This window comes from Labrus bergylta, chromosome 16, assembly GCF_963930695.1.
Source record: "Labrus bergylta chromosome 16, fLabBer1.1, whole genome shotgun sequence".
Classification (NCBI taxonomy): domain Eukaryota; kingdom Metazoa; phylum Chordata; class Actinopteri; order Labriformes; family Labridae; genus Labrus; species Labrus bergylta.
Window position 1 is genome coordinate 1,347,864 of NC_089210.1, and position 12,339 is coordinate 1,360,202.

Below are 12,339 nucleotides of genomic sequence, written 5' to 3' on the forward strand. Positions count from 1 at the left end.
CTATTATCAGTCTGTTTCATAACCAGTGAAAAACACCCCACAGGAGCTTTAAATTAATTCACATGTCGACAGTAGAATAGTTTTCAGCGGAGCTTCAGTAAATGTATTGCTAATATGGCTACTACTCCTCGCTGCTGATTGGCTGCGTCACCTAAGCCCCTCCCCTCCACAGACACGTATTGTTGTTTCACCGATAATAAAAGATGGCGGCCGGACCCGCGTAAATTGGACACCTAGTAGAGGTACTATTATTTTAAAAACACATAATTTTCTCCTCTTCTGTTGTTCGTAAACTACACATGCTGCTCTAACAGACGATGAGAGCACACGAGCAGCTTTTTAATCCACGTGTTTCATCTTTGTGCTGCTGTGTCGACCGCGGCCTAGCTGTTGGTTAAAGCCTCGAACTTTCCTGAGCGGCTCACACCGACATGCCCGCTCGGCGATACGGCCATGAGACTGAAAGCTAGTGGAGTCGAAGTAAATAGAGAGGGGGGTGTGTTTGAATATCTTTATGAAAGTAGGCGGGAATATGTTAAGATATTTAGTGCTGTACTGTTTCCTAAGAGGAAGACGAATTATTATTTTAAACAAAATAACACAAATTAGCTTTTTCCTCAAGTTGGAGGCGGTTAACTAGTCAGGTTACCCCCAACCCGGACCACAGGGGGTCGGGTTACCCCCAACCCGGACCACAGGGGGTCGGGTTACCCCCAACCCGGACCACAGGGGGTCGGGTTACCCCCAACCCGGGCCACAGGGGGTCGGGTTACCCCCAACCCGGACCACAGGGGGTCGGGTTACCCCCAACCCGGACCACAGGGGGTCAGGTTACCCCCAACCCGGACTACAGGGGGTCGGGTTACCCCCAATCAGGTTACCCCCAACCCGGACCACAGGGGGTCAGGTTACCCCCAATCAGGTTACCCCCAACCCGGGCTACAGGGGGTCAGGTTACCCCCAACCCGGTCTACAGGGGGTCAGGTTACCCCCAACCCGGGCTACAGGGGGTCAGGTTACCCCCAACCCGGGCTACAGGGGGTCAGGTTACCCCCAACCCGGGCTACAGGGGGTCAGGTTACCCCCAACCCGGGCTACAGGGGGTCAGGTTACCCCCAACCCGGGCTACAGGGGGTCAGGTTACCCCCAACCCGGACTACAGGGGGTCAGGTTACCCCCAACCCGGGCTACAGGGGGTCGGGTTCAGCTAAAGGATGTTTATTAAAGTGTTATTTATTATTTATGATCTCTGAGTAACTTTACAAGAACATAAAATGACAATACAAAAGGCTAAAGTTATATTCTGCACCTTGTTATTCGGAGGTCAACAATATGAAGTGAATTCAATGTATTAAAAATGTTTTTACTTGAACAAGTTTTAATTGAATTTAAGCAAAACAAAGTTTATGTTTTTTTTTTTTTAAATGCTAATCTAACATCTACAGAGCCCTTAAAGTCCCAAAAAGTTTTAAAAAGTGATATAAATTGTGTGCACATGATAATAACTGATGCAACCCATATAATTATTATATATCATATTTTCTATCTGCTGTTCTTCAGGTTTTCATACCAAACTTATATTTACAACATTTATCTCCTGAAGCCAAAAAAATGAAAAAATAAACTAAATCAGTTAATCTGAGGGTATCTGATAGTGAGCATGTCTGGACCTCCATCAATCAACAATGTGCACACAGCACACTGAACGAGATATATATTATCCTTAAATATAATCATTTTCTGGTCATGCAATATATTCAGACTTTTGCGATCAGTTCATTGTGGTCAAATCATTGTCAGCTCAGATCGCGATAACGATGCCATAGCGATTTATTGAAGAAAGATTTATTACATACTGAACACCTTACTGAGCTTTTCTCTTAATGTTTACTCAACAGGTCATTAAGTTAGCGGTGACAAACTGGGACAAGCAAACGTGTCGACAGAGGAGGGACCATGGCGTTCGAGGAGATCAAGGGTAAAGGAGGATTTGGTAAAACTTGCCTGCACAATGCATGCAATGTTTCTGTGTTTCTACTTTAAATTATTATCAAATATTTGCGCTTTTCTTCATTCAGAAACGTATCAATTAGTACTGAAAACGTTGAGTGTAGCCACTTCTCCCAAGGAGCTGACAGATCATATATTTCAAGAATGTTGATATGATTAGACCCCTCAGATAATTTGTTAGAATATTCCCATTAATACCAAGTTTGTGCCATGATTATAATACTCTATAAATGTTTGGCAGACATGGGGATGGACGGAGACCGAGGCCTCGTTGCCGGCCGTAGCCAGAGAGAGAAGAGGAGGTCGTACAAAGATCTGCTCAGAGAGGAAGAGGAGATTGCTGCTCAGGTTCGGAAGTCTTCCAAGAAACGTCCCAAGGTAAGTTATGCGTCCAAATCACTTCATTTGAGAAAAGAAAAAACCTTTGACATGTTGTACTGCTCATTATGTTTTTTATTAAACTTTGAAAATGTCCTGACCTGCAAGGATTCAGAACTTTTCATGCTCGGAGGAGACTCGCATAAAAAGAAGAAGAAACACAGTGACGACCACTATTACAGAGGTAAGATGTTCATGTGTTGTAATGAACTTTCTCTCTTTTTACTGTGCAAATGCAAAGATAGTAAAAATGCTAAATTGAAGCTTGATCCAAAGGATACTGGACTTAGTAGAAGATCTTGAAGATGTTTCACTTCTCCTATGAAGGGCTAAACTAACTTGAAATTTAAGCCAATTTTAGCATGCTAATGATCCACACAGGCTTCCATTTCTTGCTCCGTTCACCGGTTAGTTTAGAACTGAAGAAGCCTTTCAGAGGCCTTGAGTCTTTAAATATTTTTTTTCCTCTTTGTTTCTGTCAGAACACGATCATTCAGGTCCACCTCCTCATAAGAAGAAGCACAAGTCTGCAGATCGCTCTCCTACGCTCTCCTCCACTTCGTCCTCCCACCCGACAGATACAGCCATGGGCCTCCTGCAGGCGATCACCTCCCCTCTGGCCACAGGCTCAGACCCCAGCCCCCACCTGCACAAGAAACCCTCCTACCCCTCCTTCTCCTCGCACTCCTCTAAGGACCGCAAACGCGAGGGCAGCAGCGGCGGCGGGAGCAAAGGGAGCCACTCCTCTCACTCCCGCCCCGCTTCCTCGTCGTCATCTTCCTCTAAGAAGCACTCCTCCTCGTCCTCAAAGTCGTCTCTGTTCCACGGCGGAGCCCCGAAAGAGGAACCGTTGACGTTGCGAGAGGCCGACGGGCTGAAGATGAAGCTCATCATGTCGCCGGAGAAAGAGGAAGGAGAGAGCTTCCCGTTCACGCCTCACTCGTCCAAAGGAGGCACGAAGAAAGAGAGGGATCGAGACAGGATGCAGGTCTCAAAGACGCCCAAGAAGAAACAGCAGCAGAGTCGAGATCCGCTGCCCGTAGTGGGCAAAGAGGTGGAGGTGGAAGGTAAGACTTTTACTGATCGACAGCCAGCTCTCATGATGAACTCAGAAAATATTTCTGTTTACACATTGAATGGGATGGAGGGCTAAGGTGGCTTCACATTACAGACCCTGTGTTTTCTGTTGGGCAGGTCATTATGGAGGAGGCATGGGAGACGACAGCTCCTCATCAGGGGGGGAGCTGGAGGCCGGTGAGCTGGTTATCGATGATTCATACACACACCTGTCGAAGAAGAAGAAGAAGAGCAAAAAGAGCAAGAAGAAAAAAGACAAAGAAAAAGACAGAGATAAGGAGAAGAGTGGGAAGGACAAGAAGCACAGCAAAGGCTTTGGAGGTTCAGTTTACTCTTTCCTTTGGTTTTCTTTATCAAGAATTCTTTTTTGGGCTTTTTGCGCCTCATCTTAGAGATAGGACGGAGGAGCCCAAATTTAAAACATCTACCTGAAATGTAAGAACAGGAGCTCATTATCCGTTTTGTCTTTGTTTGACTTTCTTCAGACTCCTCGAGGAGCCACAGCCACTCCCACCCCACTGTCACCCACAGCTCTGTGGGGCCGATGTACGCCATGGGCACGCCCGTCCCTCAACACCACCATCCGGGCAGCGACGGAGTGCCAGAGAAGAAGAAGAAGAAGAAGGAGGAGAAAGATCGGGAAAAGCACGAGAAGGAAAAAGACAAGGTAGGATACTAAATCTGACTTCACTGAATCACGCCTCGTACTGTACGCTGTTTGCATGTTCCTGCACGGCTCTCCTGTCACACTTATTTTAAATATTGAATCCGTCTATAATACATTGTTACTGTTAATCTGATCTAATATGTGTTTCTGCTGCTGCTGTGCTCGTGCTCATGTTTCTTATTCTCTCTCGTTGCTCAAAGTTACTTTACACCTAATACTTGTTTTCTGGTTGTGTGTTCGCTTTTCTTGCATTATTTGTTAATTTATTTTTCCTCTTTCAGCCCAAGAAGAAGAACACAACGGCCTATCAGGTGTTCTGTAAAGAGTATAGGGTCAACATTAACGCAGAGCAGCCAGGACTAGGTGGGTAATATAATCTTAACTCTTAAAGACACTGGTCGGGGTTAGGGTTAGTAGTAAGTATCTGTGTGCGTCTGATTCACAGTGTTTGGTGAGCTGAGCAAGAAGTTGGCCGAGGTGTGGAAGGCGATGCCAGAAAAAGACAAACTAGTGAGTTTTTCACCGTGTCTGTAAATGATTCTGCAACGTCATGACGGTGTTTTTAAACACTGTGTCGTCGGTTTGTTCTTTTTTTCTGCAGGTGTGGAGGCAGAAGGCTCAGTACCTGCAGCACAAACAGAACAAAGCGGAGGCCACCACGGTCAAACACAAGAGTGCCAGCGAGGGCAAGAGCAAAGGTAGGAGATATTTTCACTGCTGCGCAGACGAAGCAATAGACACAAAAAAGTAGAGTCTGAACTTTGTGTCGTGGAATCCAGAAGTTGTTCATAAATCGAAACGAGACGTAACCACGGTAACGCGATGATATGAGGGTTTCATTTGGCAGGTTTCCGTCCAGTCTGCCCTTGTTATAATTTTTCAGGGGGGTGTCAGATTCAGCACATTAATCGCGATATGAGTATATAAATTCCTCCTCCACCAGTTGCAGAATCAAAAGATGTGACGACGGCTGAGCTTAGTTCTAAAGGTCAAGCTGCAGATTGAAAATCTATGAGCAACGTCAGGATCGATTCTGTTCTGTCGCTGCATCGATGCAGATTCGTCCACGTCTAGTTAATAAGGGGAGTGAAGATTAGCTCTCAAGTCGTTATTCTCTGGCTCCTGACAGTTGTAGGAGCAGGAACGGGGATGGTCTCTCCCAACCGAGCGCCCAGCAACCTGTCCCTGTCTCCAGCTCGAGTCCCTGATGTAGATCCCATCGATGCAGCGGCTCACCTGCAGCTCCTGGGGGAGTCCCTGTCTCTGATTGGACACAGGCTGCAGGAAACAGAGGTATGTTAATCCCGTCATGCATGCTTGCACAACACGACCCGTATGAAGTTTAAAACGAGAATTGTTTTATTTCTGTGCAGAGGAATAAGTGAGCGATGTTTTGTTTGTGACAGGGAATGGTGGCCGTGTCCGGGAGTCTGTCTGTCCTCCTGGACTCGATCCTGTGTGCACTCGGACCGCTGACCTGTCTCACAGCACAGATACCAAAGCTGAACGGATGTCCTCGAAACGTCCTGGTACAGTATAAACATCAATTGATGTTGCATTAGTTACATTAATGTTTCCACAGTAAGGACTACGAGGCAAGACCAGGCCATAAAAGATGATCACAATGCAGGATCATCATCACATTTATATCAGTCAGTCTGCAGATTTTGCAGCAGCCAGTATGTCCTCCTTCTAACTTTAGATTCTGCTCCTGAATGCTCTGGATTTGTTTGGACCAGAGAAGGTAGACGCTTTTAAGACACACACACACACACACCCCACACGGCCGTTTTGGACGCCCCTGGGTTTGTCAGATATGAGAGCAGTTATCAGGTCAACAGGTGTTGCAGTGATGGAAGCGGTCAAGAGAAATGGTTCAGATAGAAGTGATTGTACCCGACCTAAAAAGCCTCTGCATGTTTCTAATAAGCTCCACGAGCAGAAACGTGCTCAAACTAGGATCAATATTGGAGATGCTTTTGAAAAATGGAGAGAGGTTAGAACACAGAAAGGTTTACAGACCCATGCAGAGCTGGATAAACACTGAAGCTTCAGAGTCCACCACATGGTGACCTGAGTGAGAATGAAGGGGGGGGGGGAGACAGCTCTCTATGATGTTTAGAATTTAGACTGCAGTACCCATTTTAACCACTAGGGGTCAGAGTTACATATTGTGTTGTGCAGTGAACATGTACATCTTTAATTTGCATTTTTCCAACTTACCTCTCTGTGTTTTTCAGTCTAATACGTTGGATAATATCGCCTACATCATGCCTGGGCTGTGAGCGACGGACTAAATCAATGTGAACTGATGTGAACTCAGACGTCAGCGGGAGGAGTGACCCTTGGACTTTAACTTAAGCCACCGATGACGTCTGAACGCTGATATTTTTAGTGTCGACATGTTTTTAAAGTGTATTTTTTTAAAAACCTAGTTCTCTTAATTTTCTAATTGTGATATTTTTTTAAATGAAACATTTTATCGACCGTGTTAAACTCTGGGCACGTGAGCGTAGTTGTACCGTTACTGTACTGAGAGATTCTGTGTGATTCGGTTTGAATGTGAAGCGTTTGTTTCGCTGTAACGTCGGTTTGTTTGTGTGACTTTCACAATATTAGGTTTTTTATTTTTTTTATGTACAGAAACATTGAAGCTGTCGTCTTTGGTTCTCATCAACATAATATATATTTGACACCTGCTTAGTTTTTCTTGTACTCTGTAAAAAGTGATGTTTTTTACATTTGATATTTTAACGTGCAGCGTTTAGGTTCAGAGTTCACCATAAAGATTTAATCAGGAGCTGTAGAGACAAAAATCACCTCAATAAAATACCATCTGTTCCTAAATGCAGCTTTGTCTTTTTATTACTTCACTCAGGCGGAAACATTAGAGTCATCTTGAGAGCGTGCCACATACCTTCATATACAGTTATTTATTACAGTGCTTCGTCTACCAATGACCAACCCTGCCTTTAAAGTCCCAAAGGTAAAACATATACATTATCTTGTGTGCTCATATTATCATCCACCTTGTCTGCATTAGATAACTTATTACCACAAGATCATTTTAATGTGCACACAAGATAACTTCCCACGTCTACTGTAGTACAGAATTAAAAATAAACAAGTATACAAATTGAACAAATATCAATATTGAATAATAGAAAAACAAACAAAACAGGAGGAGTCTGCTAATTTGGAGATATTCTTTTATAAATTTCTGATTTGTGATCTTTAGATTTTCAACAGTGGATAGATATTTTCAAACTAAAAGGAGGGTGCTTTGCTGAGCCATTTCATCGCATATAAGAAATATTTAGCCAAAATCAGAATTCATTTAAATAAGATCTAGTTGTTGGGAATATATGACTTTTCTGAAGATGAGTAATATGTGTATCTTTCTCAGTTAATAAAGCTTCAGCACCCGTTTGTGTTGTTTGTCATTTGATCAGAGCTGCTCGTCTCTCACGACACGTTATGCGCGGGAAAAGTGGAGCATGCGCAGAGCGTTTAGGCCAGTTCGGCCCTGGTTGAGTGCTATATGTAATAATAAATGTCCTCCAAACCGCGTTTTCTAACACAATAAATGGACTCATTCAAAGCACATGAAGACGTAGACCTACTGACTCTGCTCTCGTGTCGTGTTGCTCTCATAATTGTCAATAAAGGTTTGTTAATAAAAAAGTTATAAACACGAAGACCTCCGAGTTTTTTTCTTGGACACTTGTACTGTACAACGTTCTGTCACTTCCCAGCATGCTTTGTGGTACTCGATAAACTGAAGATATTGAGCTGTTTAATGCTTTAAAAAGCAGCTGTTGTGTTTCTTAGTATTTGTAATGTGTGATTTACAGTAGAATGGTTTGTTGGCTTGTGTTCATTACGAGACTGTTTTTCCCCCCATGAGTCAGAGGGCTGTTGCTGTTGGTTATATAATTTGTTGAACGCTCTCTCGTTCAATGTTTTCCTCTCATATCAGAATGCTTTCGAGTGTTCTATGATGAAAACTCAAACTGAGTCTCGATGGGGCGGAGCGGAGCGGAGCGAGACAATGATGATCCACTTGTTAAAGTGAATAACTCTAATGACTCAAACAGTCTCTCTTCATAACCTCGGTTTTGACCGTTCTTTGACGTCATCAAAGCGCGGGTTCAAATCGAACGTGCCTGTCAATTCCATCCCATGGTTACTAAGCAACCAGATCGACAGAATTTATTGCAACTACACATTGGAATTATAAAATACAATTTTAAAATTAATCGATTTAGCCTGTATTGATTCTGAAGATATTATTTATTTATATTTATTTATATTTATTTATTTGTTGTTTTCAATAATGACACGTGTCTGTGATGAAGGTGAGCTCAGTGCTGGTGAATATTGTGGATTTTCTCATTCAAAAACAGCATTAGGGATTCACAGGTGTCAGTTGAGTACAGGTAGGGGGGGTTAGGGAGTTTGGTGGCTGGAGAATTGTATTTAGCAGTGAGAACAGTGTTTTGTTGTTTCCTTCATTGGAGATGATTGAACCAGAGTAATAATAATAATAATAATAATAATAATAACTTTATTTATATAGCACCTTTTAAAAACCCAGGTTTACAAAGTGCTTTGACAAACAGCAAGAATAAAGCAAACTAAACCAAACACAGAAAAACATTAACAACAGTAAGAATATAACAGATGCAAAATACCAAAAATAATTAAAAACAATTCAACAGAAAAGAACCCAAAGTGCACGATACACAACCAGACATATATAACCCAACCATCACAAGAACCACCATAAGAACCATCATAAGAACCCAGGAACACAAGAACCCAACAACATGAGCTGAGACCAAGAGGACCAAAGATTTAAAAAGATGTAAGAAACTAAGAGATAAAAGCAAATAAAAAGCAATGAGAAGGTAAGCGCAGTAAAAGAAATAAAAACAAGTGGTTAAAGGATCAAAAAACCCAAAACTATAATATTAATAAAAATAAAATTAACTATAAATACGAAACATAAATAGACAAAGTAAGTAAGATAAGAAATGACCAAGTTAAAACACAAGAGGAGATTAAGATATGAGCATATAGTTGGGTTTGGTTTGAGCAATTGAGTCCTTGTAGTGTACTATATGGGTTTTGTGCATTTCCTTATGTATAGAGAGACCTGTTTTTTTTGTAGAGTCGCTCAAGTTGTCCACCTTTAGTTTTCATTGTCCGGAGCTCAGGGGTATACCAGGGGGCAGTTGAGGAGAAAGGAAACAGACCGTGTTTTCCCTGGGGCAAGAGAGTTGAGAATGTTCTTTAATCCATTATTATAAAGTGCACCTACAGTAAGCACAGACTGCTATCACTCCTATGTAGACCTCTTCTCTTCCTCTGACCATACTGTCACTCCCATGAAGTCAGCTTTGTCCCTTTTCTAAGTCTCTATCTTCACTTGAGAATGGAATCACAATGGACCTGATTTGATGGAGAGAACATTTGTCAGTGCATACTATTCGGAACAGGACTGTAGGACAGCCAGATGTTTGGGAAAAGACGGCGCTGAATGCACACCACTGGAGGGCCAAGGAGGTGTTTATTTGAGCTGATCATCATTCATCCACATGAGACACAGAAGCATCAATATTCAATCCCCACCCATCAACCCTCATTAGTCATCTGTAATCTTTAATTCACTTCCTGGATTGATTCAGTCCACAGAGACCACAGTCAGTACCCAAAGACATCTCCAGCATGAAGTATGGCAGCCTGTTGATCCTCATCCTTCAGTGAAGAACTAGTGAGACAGAAATGAGCTTTCTAAACATGCTTTCTCGTACGCCGCCATGCAGTAAGAGAACTGTTCATGTTGTCATGAGGCGGCTCTTCAGGCCTGAAACAAGGGAAACAGAAGGTTGAACTAAACGGTGCAAAAGTTGAATACAAAATGTACCAACAGCAACCAGCATTAACAACAGGAGTGAGGTGTGTTTGTCAGTGAGTCAGTGTGCCGGCTGAGTGTGAGGTGTGTGCAGCATGTGGTACGGTGTCAAACTAACAACGTAGACTACAACACAACCACGGTGCGACGAGGAGCTGTGTGGTAACGCTGACAGGAGGAGGGAGGTGGCGACCGCAGGTATCCTCCAGTACTTTGGTGTCTTTGGCCTGCTGCACTTAGTGTATTCATTTCATCAACAAGCAGCTCCTCCATAACATCTCCCTCCATTACAGCATGTCAGTCAAGCAGAGGAGGAGACTGGTCTAAACAGACCCCCATCCTGTTAGTGGTTACAGAATGAGTTCTGAATGTCCAGTTGACACTTGTGCAAATCCTGCCGGAGACTCGAGTATGAGGCTCTGACAGGAAGTGAATCCTCTGCTCTGATGGAAACTCCTTTCAGTCTGTAAGAGGACAGAAATGGATAAATCACTGTAACAGAAAAGTACACAAAGGACAGCCTGTTTTCATCTCAATACGTTGCAGTTTTTTCTTCACCTCTGGGTTACTATGTACTGACACTGTCATGCAGCATATACTACAAGTTCCCCTGAGCTTCCTGCGTCCTATTTGACTCAATGTGAGGAGCAACAAGATATTGAACACCTGTACTGGCTATGTACTGCTTGTTTCATCTTTCCATAGATGATAGGCTAACTGATGGAGATGTAAACTGTCCTTATTGTGACACTAATGACTCACAGATCGTTCATTCATTGGCTGCACTTCCACCATCCTCACATTCTTTAACAGAATATAATCAAGTAGATAATGATCCAGCAGGTCTCAGTCGGAGCTGGGGTGGTCGAGTCTGAGACGTCAGCGGGAGGAGTGACCCTTGGACTTTAACTTAAGCCACCGATGACGTCTGATATTTTTAGTGTCGACATGTTTTTAAAGTGTATTTTTTTTAAAACCTTCTCTTAATTTTCTAATTGTGATATTTGTTTGTAAATGAAACGTTTTATCGACCGTGTTAAACTCTGGGCACGTGAGCGTAGTTGTACCGTTACTGTACTGAGAGATTCTGTGTGATTCGGTTTGAATGTGAAGCGTTTGTTTCGCTGTAACGTCGGTTTGTTTGTGTGACTTTTAACATATTACATTTTTTTTTAATGTACAGAAACACTGAAGCTGTCGTCTTTGGTTCTCATCAACATAATATATGTTTGACACCCGCCTCAGCTCCAGCTCTCAGCCTGTGGGTGACATCACTCAGGCCATCCGGGGGAGACCTCCCTCACAGCGAGCTGTTGAAGAGAAGAAACTGAAGTCCACCTCAGAAGAACCAACAAATACAGATGTTGTTGAGGCTCAGGTTTCTTCCTCTGTCTCTGCAGCTCTCTGGGCACCTCGATGGACCAGTCACCAATAATCCACACTGTGTCTATAGGAGAAATACAAAGGTGTTCAATTAATGTCTCAGACAACATGTACAGTTAACTACATGTGACAGCTCAGGCTGTTTTTTTGTTATGAGCCACATCTGCAGGAATAATATTGAACAAGGTAGCTGCAACTCATCATAATAGATACCAGTCTTAAACATTATTTTTTCTAATACTTAAAGTTTTTGGTGTGAAGCTGACACTGTCCACAGACTCCATGACTTCACAGGTTCTATAGAAAACAAATGTCTTATAATAAATACTAAATAATTATTTGTTCAGTTGTCATGTTCACCTCATCGCTGTTGACATCAGTAAATATAAAACACAGACATTCCTCTTTTTGTCAGAACAGTAACATGAACTGTATGCTTTGTAATATTGATTTCTTCTGGATGTCTCATATTTATTTACAGTTTATGGATAAAACTTTGTTAATGTATTTCTCTGCTAACACTGACAAAGTCTAACTGCTCTGACAAATAACTAATAACCATAGTTGTATATTTAACAAAGTGTAGTTTTAAGACTTTAATTACATATTTGGGTTGAATATAATTAGTTTTAACTGTGTTGTAGAAAAGTTAAATGTTAACTTACTGTTTGTAGAGTTTTCTCAGGACGAGCAGGAATAGTTGATGATAGCAGCCTAGCTGTTAGCTATGCTGTCAAGTGGACTGCTGACGTCGAGCTGAATGGGCGGAGCTAAGTCCCGCCGGTCCTTACTGCTGTTGCTAAGTTGATCCGAAGTTAGGTTGAGACTGCAAATCCAATATGGATGCGGCCGTCGATTGGACTCATTTTCTGCCTATGTCACAGACGGGTCAGGGTTCGTCCAGTAA

General features: G+C 42.6%; 1 protein-coding gene across 4 annotated transcripts; it reads left to right on the top strand.

Annotated features, from left to right (window-relative positions):
- Window positions 1-162: 162 nt before the first annotated feature.
- On the top strand, window positions 163-6,979 carry hmgxb4a (HMG box domain containing 4a). 4 transcript variants are annotated; one of them, XM_020658908.3, is made up of 13 exons: window positions 163-242; window positions 1,899-1,978; window positions 2,252-2,388; window positions 2,497-2,572; window positions 2,871-3,455; window positions 3,583-3,786; window positions 3,951-4,132; window positions 4,414-4,495; window positions 4,578-4,642; window positions 4,734-4,830; window positions 5,262-5,425; window positions 5,539-5,661; window positions 6,373-6,979. In XM_020658908.3, the coding sequence occupies exons 2-13, from the start codon at window positions 1,957-1,959 to the stop codon at window positions 6,415-6,417; spliced, it is 1,782 nt and encodes a 593-aa protein (XP_020514564.1). In that variant the 5' UTR covers window positions 163-242; window positions 1,899-1,956; the 3' UTR covers window positions 6,418-6,979. The 4 variants fall into 4 exon arrangements, with proteins under 4 accessions (XP_020514564.1, XP_065820504.1, XP_065820503.1 ...); XM_065964432.1 differs by having other exon boundaries at window positions 172-242; window positions 1,899-1,993; XM_065964431.1 differs by lacking the exon at window positions 163-242 and having other exon boundaries at window positions 1,190-1,993.
- Window positions 6,980-12,339: the final 5,360 nt, after the last annotated feature.

Excerpts from the sequence above, each read along its gene's own strand:
- hmgxb4a (XM_065964432.1), top strand. The coding sequence starts at position 1,957 with ATGGCGTTCGAGGAGATCAAGGGTAAAGGAGGATTTG. Across the intron at positions 2,573-2,870 it reads TGACGACCACTATTACAGAG|AACACGATCATTCAGGTCCA; the intron begins GTAAGATGTTCA and ends TGTTTCTGTCAG. Across the intron at positions 4,831-5,261 it reads CAGCGAGGGCAAGAGCAAAG|TTGTAGGAGCAGGAACGGGG; the intron begins GTAGGAGATATT and ends GGCTCCTGACAG.